The 21,029-nt window shown below is 39.8% G+C and overlaps 1 protein-coding gene across 7 annotated transcripts in view; it reads left to right on the forward strand.

Moving 5' to 3' along the window:
* The window catches only part of B3GNTL1 (UDP-GlcNAc:betaGal beta-1,3-N-acetylglucosaminyltransferase like 1), a 147,640-nt gene that overhangs the window by 118,923 nt on the left and 7,688 nt on the right, over window positions 1-21,029 (forward strand). For 4 of the 7 annotated variants that reach the window (XM_069076626.1, XM_069076628.1, XM_069076627.1 and 1 more), the window contains one exon: window positions 17,173-19,069. In XM_069076626.1, coding sequence (XP_068932727.1) covers window positions 17,173-17,253 — 81 coding nt within the window. In that variant the 3' untranslated portion in view covers window positions 17,254-19,069. Of the gene's footprint in view, window positions 1-15,718; window positions 17,037-17,172; window positions 19,070-19,093; window positions 19,224-21,029 lie in introns of those variants that run through there. The other 3 variants (XR_011166154.1, XR_011166155.1, XM_069076625.1) reach the window with 2 other exon arrangements.

A 21,029-nucleotide genomic window follows, 5' to 3' on the forward strand; every position in this document is an offset into this window, starting at 1 on the left:
TGACCATAAGTATTGCATGATATTTGATCACAAAATATGCCAAACTCTCCAGATAGAAGGTAGAACTAAAGGATTTATTTAGACACCAGAAAACCAAATCCCAAAACCAGTAAGCCAATTCCATCATAATACCAAAGACATTCAGAAGCCATAATAACTCTGCGAACCACAGCATGCTTCAGCCTTCCCACAAAATAATATGCTTTCCTACAAACCAATATGAGATCAATATTTACTCACAAACCTCTCTGTCTCTTTAATGAGTGTCCTCTCTCTCCCCCAGTGTCTGGCTAGCTCTGAACCAGCTTTCTGTGGGCTCTGGTTCCCTTCAGCAAAACTCTTCCCACCACAGGCTCCATGTGACTACATTCATCCTATCAGGGGGCAGAGTTTATCTTCACAGCAGGGAAACTTCCTGTGAGCTCTGCTGTACCCTTCAGCAAATTCCCTCCATCACAGGCTCCATGTGATTACATTCAGCCTATTAGGGGGCAGAGTTTAATTTCAAAGCAGGGGAGGTCTTCAAACACCCCCCTAGGTGTATTAAGGGGCAGGGAAGATCATCAAATTCCCATTCCCATTACATTTGGCCCCAAGATCTTTCATGTCCCTTACATAGCAAAAATACCTTTGCAATAAGTGAGAGTTTATGAATAACTGGTGGAAAAACTGGTGTCAACAGAACTTTGCAACAATATAACAGGGATGATAGAAAAACTTTGCACATAAAACAATAGTTTAGGGTGGGGGCTTGGACACAAGCATCCTATGCTTCTCCACTCAAACAAATGGGGCTTGATATCTTGAGGTAAGCGGTGAAGGTCTCTTCTCCAAAGCTACTTTAAGCTGAAATTAGACATAGAGCTGTCCCTGCCCCAAGAGGTCCCACTCGAGACTTCAGTTCTTTAGCTGTCATCTGGAGCTTGGTCGATGCCAGCTCCAGGAGGTTCCATTTGAAAAGTCAATTCTTCAGCTGTCATCTGGAACTTGGTCGATGCCAGGTCCAGAAGTGGCACGTCACAGTCATGGATAGGGGATGATATCTGGCTTAATCAATCAGGGATTTGCAGGTGGAGGGTCTATGAGACCCTATCACTATTTTGACCTCTTTGCCACAGTAGAACTCTGCTTCCAGAGTGGAGAGTGCTGTGTCCCAAATTTCTGGAGTTATGAACAGCTGTTGTCAGAGTTTCTTCTAGGCACCTACCTCAGTACTGTGAGGAGAACTTTCTCTCCACAGCCTCAACAAGCACTGCCATGTCAGCACTCCTCCCTCCAGGACCACCACCCAAGACTGTGACCCAGATCCAATCCTGCAGAAGATAAATCTCGCAAACAAGTTTAACTGACAAAAAGTCAAAAAGAAACAAATATAGGGTCTGCCATGCCTCTGGAATCCATGAACTCACTATAATAACCTTATTCACAGGAGAATATATGACACTGTCCTCCTCACTCTGTTCCAATGACTTGATACACTTGATCACTTTAGCACATTGACCACTTCCACCTATCTCAGGACTTTCTTTAATCTGTGTTTCCCTGAAGGTGTGACAAATTTGTATGCAATGGTTCAGGAGCATCTGTAGGGGCAACCCTTACTTCTCTATTCCATCTAGTATTAAGCCCCTTATCATGGCACATTTTATATAGTTCATTAGTTGGAATACTATCAATTTTTCTAAAATCAACCCCTGCTCTCAATAGAACAGTAAACAATTCTTTTCTTAGCAATATATTCTGACTTTGAATATTGAATTCTGACTTTGAATCCATTTACTTTTCTCTCACGAGGAAATTTATCTTTTTTCCCATTCTCCTAAGTCACTTAGTGGTGAAATCTTATCCAGCACCTCTGATGGTGTCCTATTTCACCAATTAATAGAGTCAGAAGTAGGTGCTTATAAGCAGAAGGAGCTGTCTTCAACACAATATTTCTTTGAGGAACTGCTAAGGGTATATCATGATACGTATCTGCATTTCCAACCTTGATAGCAGTTTTCATTACTTCTTTCAACTTTCTCATGCAGTCTCTAAGTGAGTACCAGGGTCTGTCTCCACTAGGCCACATAGAATCAGTGGGATACATTCTATTGCATCCATCAGCAGCTAAAGATAATAGATTGGTAATATTGTTACCTCCTGCCAAATGAAAATCTCTAAAAACTTGCTGGACAAAAAGGATTCTGACAAATACTTATAAATTTCAAGCAGTTCATAAAATCTATCACTACCCCTCCAGCTCCTTTGTCACTGATTCTTACCATTGAAGACACTAAGGATTCTCCCATCCTTTGTGTGAATCTGCAAAAAATATCAGTAATCTCCTGTTGAATGAAATCCTTAATTGTCTCCTTGAGCACTGCTTGCCCTCCCTGATTCTCCTGCCTTCTCGGTATGGGGTAAGCTTCTACCCTTGTAAAAACTTCAATATGAAGCAATGTATCACTTAACCATGTATCATTCTGTGCAACACATGCCCTTTCCTTTGGAGTCGTTGTCATAGAAACTAGTGTCAGACTCTACCAAGGCTGTATGAACTTCCTCCTGTTAATTTTTTTCTGTTTTCTGAGCCAAATTCACAACAGCCCTCTCTTCTTCCAGAGACTCTCCAGCTCCTTCTTTTACCAGCTGAGACTCAGCTTGCTCTTCTAAAGGAGGGCTCAAATGCTGGCACTTAGCCAACTCTTGTAAAAGCTTTTCTTTGCTTTTACACACAGTATGGTAGCTATTAGTAAAATAGCCTTTTCTACTTATTGCCTCCAGCTCTTTCCTAGGTTTTATTGGTATTCTTTGCAAGCATGTTTCTAAATCTCTAGGTTCTCCCTGCTGTAGCCTCTATTCCCAGTTTTCACAGAGCCCTGTATTTTAGACCACTTCCTTGCTCAGGAGGAATAAGGCAAATCCCCCCATCCTGGGATAACCATTTTTGCTTTTAAATCCCTTCTGCCTCCACCTAGAGGTCTGATATTTCACAATCCTGTTCGTGACACCAAAGTGTCAGTATTTACAGCACCCACGATCACAATAAAGAAAGTGACTATAAATATCACATGACGTTTGATCGCAAAATATAACAAACTCTCCATTTAGAGGAGAGAACTGAAGCATTTATTTAGACAGAAGAAAACCAAATCCCAACACTGGGAAACTGAATCCATCAAAATAGTAAAGAAATTGGCAAGCCATAACAACACAGAGAGCCATGCCATCCTTTAGCCTTCCTCCAAACCAATCAATATTTACTCATAAATCTATCTCCTTACCTGACCTCCTCTCTCTCCCACTGTATCACTAGTTCTGACTCCCCACTTCCTGTTGCTCTGCCTCACCCATCATCAAACTCCTCCCACCATAGGTTCCATGTGACTACATTCAGCCTGTTAGGGGGCAGAGTTTATCTTCAAAGCGGGAAAGCTTTCTATGGGCTCTTCTTCACCCTTTAGCAAACTCCTCCCATCACAGGCTCCATGTGATCACATTCAGTCTCTTACAGGGCAGAGTTTACTTTCAAAGCAGAATGCCCCCTAGACCTATTAAGGGGTAGGGAAGATCTTCAAATTCCAATTCCCTTTACAGCTGTTGACTCATTTTTCATGATTTTCTTTCAACACTCTCATTTCTCTTCCAAATTTTTCCTCTTTTTCTTCAAATTCTTTGTTGAGCTTCTCTGCCATGGACCTGTGACCAATTCATATTTTTCTTTGAGGCTTTTGATACAGGAGTTTTGACTTTGTTGTCTTCTGGTTCTGTTTTGAACCTCTTTATCGCCAAGAAAAGATTCTATAGTTTGATTTCTCTTCCTCTGTTTGCTCATCTTGCCAGCCAAATACTTGACTTTTGACCTCTTTGCCACAATAGAACTCTACTTCCAGAGTGGAGAGGGCTGTGTCCCAAATTTCTGGAGTTTTGAGCAGCTGTTGTCAGAGTTTCTTCTAGGCACCTGCCTCAGTACTGTGAGGAGAACTTTCTCTCCACAGCCTCAACAAGTACTGCCTCACCAGCACTCCTCACCCCAGGACCACCACCCAAGACTGTGACCCAGATCCAAGCAAGACAAAGCAAGACAATCTTGCCTCAGTGCCAGCAGAAATATTCCTTCAATTGCCCTCTGGTCAGTTGCTTGGTCCCCCTACTATCTGTGGGCCTGGAGCTCCAGAAGCAGCCAGTATGGCAATGACTGCAGCTGCCACCACCTCCACTGTCCTGAGGGCAGGGACCAGACCATACTCTTCTGTCACCCAATTCCAGCTGTTTCCCCACTGAACTTTTACTTTCTTTTTGACGTTTATGGGTTAAGAAGTCTGGAAACTGCCACAGCTGCCAGTGATTCAGTCCCCTGAGGTCTTCTCTGGCCAATCTGTGCTACTGGTCTCTGCCAGGGTAGCTCACACAGGATTGAGCTCTGCTACCAGCCCAGTGCTATAGACCCTTCCTGTCGTCCTACCAGGCTGTCTCAGCTAGAGATGTATTTCATTTTGTCATTTTGTGGATTCTGTAGTTCTAAAATTTGTTCAGAGTCATTTTTTACTAGTATGTGAGGTAATTAGGACTCCCTATTTCTTGCTGATAGACTTTGTTGGTAACATGTATAAATGCTGATGATTTATATAGGTTTATTTTATATCCTGTAACTCTGCCAAAGTTGTTACTTTTTTCAATTAGTTTCTTAGTTGGTTTTCTAGAATACTTCATTGTCTGCAAAGAGTGATAGTTCTGTTTCCACATTGCCTATTCTAATTCCTTTCATTTCTTTTTTCCCCCTTATTGGTATAGCCAGCATTTCAAGACTGTATTAAATAAGAATATTGATAATGGCCTTCCTTGCTTCTGGATTATCTCCTATTACACATAGTGATTGCTGATGGTTTTAGATAGGTACTATTTACTTTAAGTAAAGCTCCATTTATTCCTATGCTTTCCAGTGTTTTTAACAGAAATGAGTGTTGTGCTTTGTCAAAAGCTTTCTCTTCTGCATTTATTGATATAATCATGTGTCTTTTATTATTTTTATTATTGATATGGTCAGTTATGGTGATGGTTTTCTAATATTGAATCAGCTTTGTATTCCTGGTATAAAACTCACCTGCTCATAGTATATGATCTTTCTTGATATATTGCTGTAATGTCTTTGCCAGTATTTTATTTTAAATTTTTGCATCAATACTCATTTAGATAGAGTTTTCTTTTTCTGTTTTTGCTCTTCCTTGCTTGTGTATCAGTACCATATTTATGTTGTAAAAAGAATTTTGTAGAATTCCTTCTTTGCCTTTTTTACCAAAGAGTTTATATTGTACTGAAATAAATTGTTTTGTAAATGTTTGTTAGAATTGACTTGTGAATCTATCTGGTCCTGGGGATTTTTTCTTAGAGAGCTTGTTGATGGCTTGTCAATTTCTTTTTCTAAAATAAGGTTATTTAAGTATTCTCTTTCCTCTTTTGTTAATCTGGGCAATTTATATTTTGGAAAATATTTATCCATTTCACCTAGACTGCTACATTTATTGGCATGTAATTGGGCAAAATATCTTACTACTACTTTAATTTCATCTTTATTGGTAATGAATTCACCTTTTTCATTTTTGATACTGGTAGTTTGCTTTTCTTCTTTTCTTTTATTAATCAAATTAACCAAATGATTTATCTGTTTTATTGGGTTTTCCATAATACAAACTCCTAATTTTATTTACTAGTTAACTTTTTCTTTCTTTTTTTTAATTAAATGTATTAATTTTTAGTTTTCAACAATAATTTCCACAAGATTTTGAGTTACAATTTTTTCTCTTCCTGTCTTTCCCCTACCCCCTCCCAAAATAGCAAGTCTACTGAATACCCATTCCCCCAATCTGGTCTCTCTTATATCCTCCCCCTTCACCCCCTAACTTTCTAGTAGGGCAAGATGGGTTTCTATACCCTAGTACCTATACATCTTATTTCTCAGTTGCATGTAAAAAAAAAAAACCCAAGCAAACACATTTTAAATCATTTTAAAAAACTTTGAGTTCCAGATTTTTTTCCTTCTTCCCTCCTCACCCACCCTCAATGGTAAGATAAGCAATTCAATATAGATTGTACATGTGTAGTTACCCACATTATTTCCATAGTAGTTATATTGTGACAGACTTTTTCCCTCCATCCTATACCACCCCCCACATAATCTATTTTCTCCTTTGACCCTCTCCCTTTTCCAAAAATGTTTGCTTCTAACTACCCTCTCCCCCAATCTGTCCTTTCTATCCTTCCCCCTCTTATCCCCTACACCCCTATTTTCCTGTAGGGTAAGATACCCTATTGAGTGTGTATGTTATTCTCTCCTTAGGCCAAATTCAATGAGAATCAGGTTGTCCCATTTCCTTTCACCTTCCTACTCTTCCCATCCATAGTGACAGTTTTCTCTTGCCTCTTTTATATGAGATAATTTACCTTAATCTATTGCTCCCTTTCTCCTTCTCCCAATAAATTCCTCTCTCACCTCTTAATTTTATTTTTTAGATATCATTCCTTCATATTCAACTCATCCTGTGCCTTCTGTCTATGTATACATGAACATACACATGCCCACACTCAGATATATATTTGTATATACATATATCCTCCTATACATATATATGTATGTATACATATATATTCCCTTCAACTATCTTCATACTGAGAAAAGTCTTATGAGTTACAATTATCCTTTTTCCATGTAGAAATGTAAATAGTTCAACTTTAATAAGTTCCTTTTGATTTCTTTTTCCTGTTTACCTTCTCATGCTTCTCTTGCTTTTTGTATTTGGAAGTCAAATTTTCTGTTCAGCTCTGGTTTTTTCATTAAGAATGCTTGAAAGTTGTCTATTTCATTGAATGACCATATTTTTCCCTGTAGTATTATACTCAGTTTTGCTGGATAGGTGATTCTTGGTTTTAGTCCTAGTTTCTTTGACCTCCAGAATATCATATTCCAAGCCCTTCAGTCCCTTAATGTAGAAGCTGCTAGGTCTTGTGTTATCCTGATTGTGTTTCTGCAATACTCAAATTGTTTCTTCCTGACTGCTTGCAGTATTTTCTCCTTGACCTGGGAACTCTGGAATTTGGCTATAATATTCCTAGGGATTTTCTTTTTGGGATCTTTTTCAAGAGGCAATAGGTGAATTCTTTCCATTTCTATTTTGCCCTCTGGTTGTAGAATATCAGGTCAGTTTTGCTTGATAATTTCTTGCAAAATGGTGTCTAGAATCTTTTTTTGATCATGGCTTTCAGGTAGACCAATCATTTTTAAATGATATCTCCTGGATCTATTTTCCAGGTCAGTGGTTTTTTCCAATGAGATATTTCACATTGCTTTCTATTTTTTCATTAGCTTCTAGTTGCTCCAATGTAATTTTGAAGGAGTTATTCTCTTCAGTGAGTTTTTGAAATTCCTTTTCCATATGGCAAATTCAGCTTTTTAAAGCATTCTTCTCATTGGCTTTTTGGACCTCTTTTGCCATTTGAGTTAGTCTGTTTTTTAAGGTGTTATTTTCTTCATTGTATTTTCGGGTCTTCTTTAGCAGGCTGCTGACTTGCTTTTCATGATTTTCTTGCATCATTCTCATTTCTCTTCCTAATTTTTCCTCCACTTCTCTTACTTGATTTTGAAAATCCTTCTTGAGCTCCTCCATGGCCTGTAACCAAGTCATATTTTTCTTGGTCACTTTTGATGCAGGGATTCTGACTTCGATGTCTTCTTCCCACTCCATCCCTTGATCCTTTTTGTCCCCAAAAATGGATTCTATTGTCTGTTTGTGCTTCTGTTGCTTACTCATGGTAGCCAATTACATGACTTTTGAGCTCTTTGACACATTAGAACTCTGCTTCCAGAATGGAAAGAGCTATGTCCCAAATCGCTGGGGTTTTTGCAGCTGCCGGAGCTATTAGATGGGCGCCATCTCTATAGCCCCCACACACTTTGGCTCACTGGTCACACACACCAGGACTGCTACCCAAGACCACGATCCAGATCCAAGCAGGTCAAAGCAAGAGTGATTACCCTCTGAATGGTCTCTTGGTCCCCCTACAATCTGCAGGCCAGGAGCTCTGGAAGCAGCCACACGGTAGTGGCTGCAGCCACCCCACCTCCTCTGCTTCTCTCTGGGGATAGCAGCTGGACCATACTACTCTATCCTCCCCTGGACCAACCAAGTTCCACACTGATCTTTTACTTTGTCTTTGGCATTTATGGATTGAGAAGTCTGGAAATCGCTGCAGCTGCTGATGATCTACAGGCTTCCTTCTGTGGGACATTTGTTTCTCTCTGTCAGTTTGTGGGTTTTATTGCTCTAAAGTTTGTTTAGAGTCATTTTTTACATGTATTGGAGGAAGTGAAATCCAGAGCTTCAAGGAAGTCTACTCTGACATCTTGCCAGTGATTTTCTTTCAGTTTTATTCATCTGTGTTTTGGTTTTCAGGATTTCCAATGTAGCATTTAACTGGGAATTTTAAATTTTTTTTCTTTTTCTAGTTTGTTGTTGTTATTGCATGTTCAATTCATTGATCTGATTTTTCTCTTTTATTTATGTAAATGTCTAGAAATATCAAATTTCCCCTTAAATGCTGCTTTGACTGCATCTCATAAATTTTGGCATATTATTTCATTGTTGTCATTTTCTTTAAGTAAATTTTGTATCATTTCTGTGATTTGTTCTTTGACCCACTCATTCTTTAGGATTAGATTATTCAGTTTCCAATTATTTTTATTCTGTTTTTGCAGGCCTTTATTGAGTGTAATTTTTATTGCAGTATGATCTAAAAATATGTATTTAATGTCTCTCCTTTCCTGCATTTTGGTGTGAGGTTTTTATTCCTTAATACATGATGAGTTTTTGTATAGTGTCATGTGCTGCTGAGAAAAAGGTATTCTTTCTATTTTGATTCAGTTTTTCTCCGGATGATCTATTATATCTAACTTTTCCAAAATTCCATTAATCTCTTTGAAAAGGTATATACTACTACTTTGAACAGGGGCTGATATCATCCCACCATCATTTTCCCTCCTGAGAGGAAATACCTGTTCTGTCAGACCAACCCCTCATTATACCTGACCACTCCCAATCTTGGGCTATCTTGGCAGAAGAATCTAACTCCACCCAAGCCTGAGTCAATTCAGGGTGGGATAGGGTTTGACCTGCATGAGAACATTCCATGCCATCTCATTATCAGTAATGTCCTTTTTTTTTTTTGGAAGGGGGAAGGCAAAACAATTGGGGTTAAGTAATAAACTAGTAAGTGTGTCAAGTGTCTGAGGCCACATTTGAACTCAGGTCCTCTTGACTCCAGGGCCAGTGCTCTTATTTACTGCACCACCTAGCTGTCCCCAGTAATGTCCTTCTGAAGAACTTTGGAGCAGAAGGGGGTGGGAGTGAGGGTGTGGAACTCTGAGTTTCCAAGGTAGAAAAAAAAAATCATTTTTCACAAAGGTCAGTCAGGTTTCTTTTCTTAGGGACCTGCTCTGTACTCCACCATGAGGACATAGGGGTGACATTTAGAGTCCATGGCTTTCCCTGAGTCATCAGGGGATGAATGGACTCCTAGAATAAAACTCTTCTCCTTTCACAAGGGAGGCTTGGTCTTGACAGTGGTCTTAAAGTTAGGAGACCTTGGTTCAGTCTCTTAAATTAACTGTATGATAAGGCTCTTAACTTTGAACTCTAATGTCTTCACTTGTAAACTAGCTACTAAGGAAGAGAACTTTTAGTCCTTCCACTATGACAAAGTTTAAAAGCACTTGTATCCATTTCTAGACACAACCATACAAAGGAAGTGTTGAGGTTTAGGGGTGCTGGGACCAGAGATAGCAACACCCCAGATAACTTTGACCCAAAACTTCTTTCAATCAAAGAAAAATAAAGTTTATTAAATATTAAAGATCCACCATATTGGGTAGACTCTTAAGGAATATGAGTATTTGGGCCAGATTGAATCTGAGCATCTTCATTTAGGCAAGATGGATCTTATATACAGAAAGACTGCAGGAGGGATCTAGGGGTAGCCAAGTAGTCTGGGGTGACTGGAGGAGTGATCCAGGAAGGATCTTCTTGATGGGAGTGGCCAGTAGTCTGGGGTGACTAGAGGTCAGGCACTGGGAACCAAGAGAATGGGATTTTGATAGGATCAAGGGTGGGAAGTAACCTGAGGAGGTAACAGAGATTTAGGTATAGCCATAATGAAAAGCTTGTAGCCTCAGGTGGGAAGATTTAAGGAGAGTTCAAGGTGTGTGTGTGGTGGGGAGGTCCCAGATCCTGTACCCCTTCAGAAGGATTTGAGGATCTGTTGAGTTTAGCAGCTTAGAAATAGGGAGATTCAGCCTACTACAGTGCTTGGGGAAGATGGTATTTATGAATGGCTAGTAGCTGGAAGTGTCAGAGCCTGAGTGAAGAAGAGTGATATGAGAAGTCATAGGAGTCACATGATAAAAAATGAGGCACAATAGAAGATGTGGACTTGGAAACATTTGGCACAGTAGTGACTGAGAATAGCTAAGATACACTGCCCTCTCATTTTCTAAGTGTTGTAACAGTGGTATAATGCAAAGAACCCTATATTTGTGGTCAGAAGACCCAAATTAAAAATCTTAGCTTTATTGCCTGGGAAAGTCAATTAATTTATAGGATGATATAAGAGGGTAAGATTTCAGCAAAGCTGAGAAGGGCTAAAGGAGACATTGAAATGTAAAGGAGGAAAGGCCTAACTTAAAAAAAAAAAAAGGTAGATTCTTCACTTTACTAGGGCTCTTAGGCTTGAATAGTTCAATTGCATATGAAGAGGCTAGCAAAACAGTTAATTTGCATATAGGGCTTAGGCTGAATTCATACCTTTGTCCCTAGCCATTCATCTGCATAAGATCCCAAAAGGAGGCTCTGAAGTACAATTGAATCAGTTGGGACTGATCACCCTAGGGCCTTGCTGAGGGTAGGTTCTTTTTTTTTTTCTTTTTAAAAAAATTATAGGGGTGGCCAGGTAGCACAGCGAGTAAGAGCACTGGCTCCAGTGTTGAGATGACCTGGGGATCGAATCCGGCTCAGACACTGTATCAGCAAGCACCCCAGCGTCCCCAGGGTGGCTGCTAACACAGGTTCTTAGATCTGCTTTGTTAAAGGAAAGCAACTCAAAATGGGTTAACAAGCTTACTTCAATCAGTCAAATATGTATCGTTTACCTAGTTCAGGGGAAAAAGGTCAGCACCCCGAACTTCAGAGTATACAGAAAGAATTATCAAGACAGAGAAACAGATCAAGTAGACAGGTTTCCAAACTGTCCAACCATTACATCCATACCAAATCAACGTCTGGGTTTTTCAAAGCTGGGGGGCTCTCAAAAACGGCTTCCCAGGGTCTCATCTGATCAAATCACAGAACACTTCTCAAAGTGAGCCCCAAAGCAAAGCCTCGCATCAGGGATTATATAGCCTTCACCTAGGTCAGAGAATGGAAGCACCTTCTTGACCCACTGCCCAATAATACAGTATCAATGTGTGGTCATTCCTGAAAACCAAGCCTCCTGCCACAGGCTCCATGTGACCACATTCAGCCTATCAGGAGGCAGAGTATATTTTCAAATCAAGGAAGGTTCTCAGAGTCTCTTAAGCCTATCAAAGGGCCTAGGGGCAGGGAAGATCTTTAAATTTGCATTTCCTTTACAGACACTTAGCACCCACCCAGAAACACCTGTAACCTTGAACAAGTTACTTAACCCCAATTGCTTAGGGGCAGCCAGGGGGCTCAGCAAGTAAGAGCACCAGCTCCAGTGTTGGGATGACCTGGGGATCAAATCCAGGCTCAGATACTTAGCACCACATGCAGAAATAGCTGGCTGTGTAACCTTGAGCAAGTTACTTAACCTCTACTGCTTTAAAAAAAAAATTATATTTGTTTTTAGTTTTAAACATTCACTTCTATAAGATTTTGAGTTGTAAACTTTCTCTCCCTCCCTAAGATACATGTGTAGTCCCAATGCAATATTCACAGTGCCCATGGTGCGATCATAAAATATTGCAGAATCTCCGTATATAAGGCAGAAGCAAAACATGTATTCAGACACAAGAAAACAGAATCCCAAAACCAGTAAACCAATTCCATCATAGTAGCAGAGAAGTTAATAAGCCACAACAGCACAGAGAGCCACAGCATCCTATAGCCTTTCCACAAACCAACATTTATTCACAAGCCTGACTGACTCCCTGGGATATGTCCTCTCCTCCTCTCAGTCTAGCTAACTCTGACTCCCAGCTTCTTATGAGTTCTGCTTCACCCTTCAGCAAACTCTTCCTACCACAGACTCCATTCGATTACATTCAACCTATTGGGGGCAGAGTTTATGTTCAAAATAGGGAAGGTTGTCAAATTCCCTTAGGCTTATTAAGGGGCAGGGAAGATCTTCAAATTCCCATTACCATTATTGTACATTATACATGTACAATCATATTAAACTTTCCACAATAGTTATGTTGTAAAGAAGAGTTAGAACCAAAGGGAAAATCCCACAAGAAATATGATAAAAAAAAAGAAAAGAAAAATAGTATGCTTCAGTTTGCATTCAGACTCCATAGTTCTTTCTCTAGATTTGGATAGCATTTTCCATCATGAGTCTTTTGGAATTGCCTTAGATTCTTATATTGCTGAGAAAAGTTAAGTCTATCAAAGTTGGTCATCAGACAATGTTGCTGTTACTATGTACGATGTTCTCCTGGTTCTGCTCACTTCACTCAGTCAGTTCACATAAGTCTTTCCAGATTTTTCTCAAGTCCACCTGCTCATCATTTCTTATAGAACAGTAGTATTCCATTACATTCATATACCACAACTTGTTCAACCATTACCCAATTGATGAGTTCAATTTCCAGTTCTTGGCCACCACAAAAAGAGCTGCTATAGATATTTTTGTACATTTGTACAAACCATTTTTATGATCTCTTTGGGATACAGATCTAGAAGTGATATTGCTGTGTCAAAAGGTATACACAATTTTATAGCACTTTGGGCATAGTTCTAAATTGCTCTCCAGGATGGTTGTATCAGTTCACAACTCCACCAACAATGAATCAGTGTTCCAACTTTCCCATATCTTTTTCCATATTTATCTTTTTCCTGTTTGTCATGTTAGCTAATCTGATAGATGTGATGTGGTACCTCAGAGTTGTTTTGATTTGCATTTCCACTAAGTAGTGGTTTAGAACATTTTTTCATATGACTTTAATTTCTTCATGTGAAAACTGACCATTTATCAATTGGGGAAGGGAATGTGAGAAACATGGTTGTGGGAATCACAGGACTTCCCAGGCAGGGAGATCCACATGATAGACCCATTGCCACTGAAAGAACTCAGAAACAGAGTGGGCAGAGGAAGACATTTGTTACACTTCAGAAGTGGTAAGGTGCACACCAGAAACACTCACACCCCACACAGAAGCAAAAACAAGATTAAATATTGTTAGGGTATTCTGACTCCTCCCCTCAGAGTTAGGATTAGTCCAGACTCCTCAAGGTTACAAGGTTATAACTCTTCCTTACTATATGCCCTCATTACATATTTTCCCTCCCAGATCATACATCCCATGATTAGAAAATGGCAGAATCTCAACTCTTTGGGTGTGTGAGTTAATATTAATGAGGTTAGTTGAGCAGGCCCAGTACTGAAGACACTGGTGACCAGGACATGACCTGTCAGGTTTGAACCAGTTGTCCTATCCCAACCTTTCTGATCCCCCTGGTGCTGGGATAGCCATTATCTTGGTAAAATATGATAAGCAAGTTTCCCCCACAGCTTGGGAGTGTTAATTATCTCCCAAAAACATCTGTGGGAGCAAAACAAGATACCACATAGGTTCTTCTAAAACAGGAAAGATTATTGAACAGGAGAGGCTAGTCCTGCTGCAATTGAAGGGCTGATGTTCTAAAGGAGTCAAAGAGAAGTTTTTGCCAATCCAAGTCTAAAATGTAAATAAAAGTGCAGTCTAGTTGTGAATTACTTTGGCCACTTTATTTCCTACACATGTATCTCATCACCTAAGTTCTTGTTCACTCTTCCCTCCCATAAAATCTGTGTATTTGTGGGAGTTTGCCTGGTATCAGGAGGAAATGTTTTTTTACTACTGTTCTGGCTATATTGTTTGATTAAATGTTAAAGAATGGTCTCCTGGCTGATTGTCAGGGGGAAGTACACTGGTTGGGGGTTCTTGAGGAGATCATATACCTTCCTGGAGATGATGCAACCTAAGGATTTCAGGGACCCCTCAGGGACTAAAGTACAGGAGAGTTTATTGTAATGCCAATATGGCAGGCAGAGCTCCTTAAAGAACCTGTATTCCTTAAAGAATTTGCCACTTAGGGGCTCCCACTCTAAACACCTCCAATACCTGTAAAATATGACTAAACAAATTTTAGAGCTACAGAACCCACAAAGTGACAGAAAGAAACAACTCTCCCACTGAAAGCAGCCTGGCAGGCCAATGGGAAGGGTCTATTCCACCAAGCTGGGAGCTAAGCACAATCCTGCATGAACTTCCTGCAACCAGACCCAGGGTGGCTCCCAACCTGTGGCACAGACTAGCCAGAGCAGACTTCAGGAGAGTGAATCACCAGCAGCTGTGGCAGTTTCTAGACTTCTTAACCCAAAAATGCCAAAGAGAAAGTAAAAGGTCAACTCTGGGCAACTCTGCTGTAACTAGGTGACAGAAGAGCACTGTCTGGTTCCTGCCCCCAAGGCAAGGGGGTGGTGGAGGCACAGTGGCTGCCTCCGGAGCTCCTGGTCTTCAGCTCAAAATCTTGTGGAAATGAATGTTGAAAACTAAAAATAAAACAGTAAAAATATTTTTTAAAAAAGAACTTGCCACTTAAGAATAATGCTAAAGCTTATATAGGAAAAGTAGTGGATTATTTGGCAGATATGCTAATTAGGTGATAACTTACAACCTTGGTTACAGGCGTCATTCACTACTGGAAACCAGAGGAAGGGATTTCTCAGGGGTATATTTTTGGTCTGTTATGTCTGTATCAAGATAGTTTTGAGAGTTGATGTCTATAGCTTGACCTCTGGATTGAATACAATGACATGATAATTCTGTGGTTACAAGATAGTTCTGTTTTTATGAGAGAATTTCTTCAGAGGTCAGCTTGTTCTTGTTATGGGGAAAGATAGTTTGTCTTACTTGGCCCTACTCATGAGTTATTGCTAGACATAATGACCTTGGGCTGTGGAGAAAACTGTCAGGGATAGTGTTTTAAATTTAGGGAGAAATGTGACGTAGGAATTGGAGTCCTAGCACAAGCACCCAAGCGTCCCATTAGAGAGTCTGTCTGCTAGTGCCAGTATGAATTAGGGGAATGAACTCAGAGGGAAGCTATCATGGAACTTTAAGATCCATTTGATCCTAAGATTGTGATAGTAATCAGGTCATAGAAGGATTGTGAGGAAAAGTGCTTTAGTAAAACTTAAAGCAGGGGAACACCAAGAGATCCATGGATTGATTTCAGAAGGTCTTCATTGGAAAAAATATCTTTTTCACCAACCTCAAAATGAAATTTAGAATTTGCTTCCATTATTAAAAATATTATTTTGAGGAATCCATAGGGTTCATCAAAATTATATGCATGACACATAAAAAGGTTAGAAACTCTTAATTTAATGAAAGCTATGAATATTTTGTTATTATTATAGGAAACAACTAATAGTAATAGGTTTTCTCTGTTCTGATTCTTTTTAGGTACTGCTACTCTAATAAGCTTCAGCTACCTTTATTACGATTCAGAAGTACAACAAGGGAAAGGCTTGACATAATTGCCCTTAGTCCTCAACTACAGAACAGACTTGGTATCATATCTTTAAGTAGCTAACAAACAGGCTTGATTATTATTCACTTCACTAGATGTTCTTGTTGGCAACATCTTTTATTTTCTCTCATGTAGTTTTGTATTCACTCAGCTTAAACTTGAACAAAAATTGGTTTGTAGCCTACTTAACATAAGCTGGTCTCTTTACTTTCTTCTACTTGTCAGGACTATTTTCTGTATAATAGGCAAAAGAGTCATGACTGGTGGAGCAAGCTGGCAAAAATCACCTGTACCAGCAGCCAAACTAAAGATCTAGGACTTTGTTTCACTTATTCTCACTGAAGATGAGAAACTTCACCTGAGAATGCTGGTTCTCCAGGTTTGGGTGGGGTGCAGGGGGAGGAATTCCTTTTGGGCATAAGCCTGATGCCTCTGAAGTTCTGAGGGATCATACAGTGGAAGGGAGATCTTTTGTTAAATGTGATCAATTAAATAAACCCATATATCTACCAACTATACTAGGTCAGACTGTGCTAACCAAGGGCAAGGAATATGCCTTGTGTGTTGTTTTTACTCTCCTTCCTTCTCTGCCCCATAATGTTGTTATGTTATGACTATGTTGTTATGAAGTAAGCAAAACCTAAAGCACTACATGTTGTTCTTTTTTTAAAAATTAATTTTATATTTTTTCCCAATCACATATAAAAACCATTTTTAATCTTTGTTTTTTTACAATTTTGAATTCCAAATTCTCTCTCACCCTGCTCCTCCCTCTTCATTAAGAAAGTTATACATGACACTCTACATTGTTCTTCATTCATTTGTGTCTGACTCTTCATGACCCCATGGACCATATCACACCAGGACCTTCTGTCCTCCACTATCTCAAATTCTGTCCACATTCATGTTTGTTGTTTCAATGACACTGTCTATCCATCTCTTCTTCTGCCATCCCCTTTTCCTTTTGCCTTCAATCTTTCTCAACAGTGCACTTGAGGCTCTTACCCTCATTAAGTGACACAAGTATTTAAGCTTCACCTTTAATATTTGACCTTTCCATTGAATTTTATGAACATAAAATTATGAACATAAGCTTTATCATAGGCAAATCACTTACCTTGTTTAGTGTTCTCATCTAAAAATGAGGTATTTTAACTAGACAAATTCTAAGAGGTCTCTACCAACTAGCAATGGACAGAATAGAGATGGAAAGCCTAGAAATTAACATAAGTGTAAAATTTTAGAGCTGGAAGGAACCTAAGTGAGAAAGAATGGCTCGGCTGCCATGTATCCAAGCTGCTAAATATGGATGTGTCCCTGTTTTACCTTTGTAAAGCTACACAAGCTTCCTCCTTTCTGCCTTAACCATTTTTCTTTTTCTCACTAGGATCTTACAGGTGGGACATTTGAAGAAAACTTGGAGTCACTGAATCTTCAGGAAGGCCTAGATTATCTTCATTTCAGCTGACAGTGTCATTATGTTTTTCATTAAAAACTACAAAGATCTTAAGGAGTCCTATAAAATGGAATTGGTCCAGTACTAGTAGAGGCAGGGAACAAGAAGAAACTATACCTCAAACCCAGCAGCAGAGTTATTGCTTCACCTGAATTATCATGGAAACAGTGGCATTTTGTACACCTCACATGTATAGTTTCAGCAGGCACAATCTGAATGACAAATCAACTTCACAGTATCCTCTCTATGGCTGCAAGTGGAGAGGGTGAAAGCCTCAGGTGCACTGAATGTCTTTCAGAAGAAGGTGAGGCAGACACTTCATACTCTGAGGACATTAATATATGTTGAACTAAAATATAACCTGTTCCCAACCCATTTTATTTTTTAGAAATAATAAAGATAAAATAGCATAATACATAGAGCACTAAATGTGGAGTCAGGAAGCCTGGATTCAGATCCATCTTGAGACTTGTTCTTGCTGTGTGTGATCCTGGTGAAGGTCATTTAACTTCTGGGTGGCCCCCTGTTACAGGCTCTGGAAACCCCCCTTGAACTCTCCTTGAATCTTAAGTCTCTCAGCTGGCCTTTCATTGTAAGTTTGTGTGAGGCTATCAACTTACCTTTCATTATAGCCTATGCCCAATCTCTCTTCTTTTTCTGTTACCACTGGCTTTGTAAAGCCGCCCTTGATCCTTCTAGACCCCATTCCCATCAAACCTTTCTTAGACCACTTCTCCAGTCACCCCAGGCCACTCCCATCAAGGTCCTCCCTAGACCCCGTCTCCAGTTACCCCTGACTACATGGCCAACCCTAGATCCCTCTCATAGTCTTTCTGTATTATAAGATCCATCATTGCTTCCATGAAGGTACTTAGATCCAATTTGGCCATATGCATTAGAGATATAAATGCTTAGATTCCTTAAGAGTCTGGCCAATAAGGCAGATCTTTAATAAATCCTGTTTTTCTTTGACTGAAAGAAGGCTTGGGTCAAATTGATTTGGGCAGGACATATATGTAGCTATTTTAGGATCCCAGCACCCCTAAACCTCAAAATCAGGACTTCAGTTTCCTCATGTGTAAAATTAGGGTAATAATAATAATTGCATGACCTATTTCACATTACTACTAGCAGTTATTAAAAAAACATTTTAATGGAAATAAGTCCTTGAAGAGTAATGAATAAAAGAGTTGGAATTTGAAATGAAAGCTCATTTGCCCCAAAGTAAGATGGAGAATCTAAGAATGGGCAAGGAAGGGGAAACTGTCACATCAGGGTTGATGGAGTACAGGCTCTGAGAAGCCCCTTGAACTCTCCTTAAATCTTCCCACTTGATGAGGCATTTGCCTGAGACCATAAGCCCCTCAGTATCTGAGGCCCAAATCTGTGTTAACTTAACCTAGCCCTCCATTGTCCAACTACTTCCCACCCTTGACCTATCAAAATGTCTATACCCAAATCTGTTACCCTTAAACTAGCCTAGCCATTCATTGTCTGTCATCTCCAGATGAAATAGCCTTCAGCTATTTCCCATCCTTAATCCCATTCCTGGAGTCTAATTCCTCAAGATCTTCCTTAGACTCTTCCTCAAGACCCTCTCCAAACTGCTCCTTTAGACCACTCCTAGATCCCTCCCACTGTCTTTCTGTATATAAGATCCATCTTGCCTCCATGAAGGTGCTGAGATTCAATCTAGTGCAGACTCAGTCTGTGTAAGATTGTTCTGGCCTGCTTGTCAATACAAGTGTCACAAATACTTAGGCTCCTTAAGAGTCTACCCATTATGGCAAATCTTTAATAAACTTTGTTTTACTTTGCCTGAGAGAAAGCTTGAGTCAAATCCATTTGGCAGGACCTGTTGTGTTCATATTTTGGGATCTCGATCACCTCTAAACCCTAAACCTCAGCAGAGTGATATAAACACACTGAGCAAGAAAACAAACAAATGGGACAGACTCACCTCTATCTGGATGGATTTGAAGGTAAGTTCATGTTGACGAGAGGATTCTTGTTCATGTATAGTTAGATAAGTTGACTTCTTGAGGTCCCTTTCCAACTCTACAATTTTGCAGTTCTATAATCTGTCAGGTATTAGGGCAATGACCACATAGAAGTACAAAAAAATGGAGGTACTTCCTCTACCCTGGACTGTTTTTGTGAGCTATAAAGACCTTTTCATAGGAGTTAGCTTCTAGAGAGTGAATCCTTTCCGGAATACAAGTGTCATTTGCTGAACAGTTGGCAGAACTGCAGAAGTTAGCAAAGCAACAAAGCTATAGCAGGTGGAGCTATATAGTGGACAGAGACATAAGGACAGTGAGGAGTTACTTCTTCCTATTTTGACACTGTTATTTCAGAGTAGAAAGTGGCAGAAATGACCAAATGATACCATACAGAAGCTGTCAAGGAAGAAGTAAGAAGAAACAAAGGGACCTAGGGGAGAATTTTAGCATGGAGCAAAAAAGAGCCAAACTTTTGATGGCACAGGGCCAATGCATAGAAACTACAGATCTCTTGAAGAACAGTAGTCAGCTAGGTAGTCAGGTTAGTTGGAAAGGGACCTCAAGATGTTTGGGGGATGAGATTCCCTGAGGTTAGTGTAATAGAAACAGCTCTTGACTTGAAACCAGAATAATAATGAACAGGGCTGATTCACATCCAAATTTTCTAAAACTGAACAAGATATTTTAAAGCATCAGGTTGTAAATAGGAGCAATATCTTAACCCTTCCCACTATGCATGTTAGACTAGTTTTTCTTTAAAAGGCATTGGGGCAGTCTTCAAAATTTGGTTGGTTAAGGGGACTAAGGACTCAGATTGTCGACATTACTTCAGAGAGAGAGAGAGAGAGAGAGCTGGAGCCAGGCCACCCTAATGAGTCCAATTGGAAGAAGTCCATGGTGGTTTTGGTCTCAAAAACCAACAGCAGAATCAGCCAGCTCTTCCTTTACAGCTGTGTTCTGGGCTAGGCTTGACCCTGGTAGTTTAATAGCCGTAAGTGCCTGGGGGAAGGGGGATTCTCAGTGCGGCAGTGAGATCTCTCAACTGAATCAGCTCAAGGGATTCTCAGAATCTTTCTTTGTTGAAAATCCTTTTCCTTCTATGGCTAAGTAAATCTCCTTTTGTCAACTGTTGAATTTTTTAGGTCACAGTTGGGAGAGCAGATTCAGATGTAAAAAAATTCACTTAGGCCTTCTCTGTAGCCATTGGGAGTTTTATTTTATGTGAAGAAGCAGCACGGGTCTCCTAGCAAGAACACTAAGTGAGACTGGTATTTGGAGGAATTATGCTTAAATAGAGGTTTTTAAATGGTGATGTAGTTTCAGAGGTTTTTATGGAAGTCAAAGATTAGGGACAGAATGAGGAAGATGGATGACAGGATAGGAGGCACAAAATAAGGGAGATGGGAAATTTTATGTCCCAGGATGGGGGGGAGACAAGGAATTTTGTGGTCAAAGAGAAGGGGAAAGTTTTATAGTGTTTCAAGATGAGGGTAGAGACTTTAGGGCACCTTCGGGTTAGAAAATAAACCAGGGAAAGAGTAACTTGACCCTTAGGGCACCTTTGTGTCCACATCAGAATAGTCATACAAGCTTCTTATTTATTCTACTCTCTTATGAAACCTAAAATACCAGGGCACTAGCCAGGGTCAAACCTAGCCCAGAACACAGGTATAAAGCAAGGGCTAGCTGATTCTGCTCTTGGTTTTTGAGACCAAAAAGCACCATGAACTTCTTCCAAAAATAAGAAGCTTGTATGACTATTCTGATGTGGACACAAAGGTGCCC

The sequence above is a fragment of the Petaurus breviceps genome, unplaced genomic scaffold, assembly GCF_028583685.1.
Source record: "Petaurus breviceps papuanus isolate PSGF00001 unplaced genomic scaffold, PetGlider_PUasm1.0 90925, whole genome shotgun sequence".
In the NCBI taxonomy this organism is placed as follows: domain Eukaryota; kingdom Metazoa; phylum Chordata; class Mammalia; order Diprotodontia; family Petauridae; genus Petaurus; species Petaurus breviceps.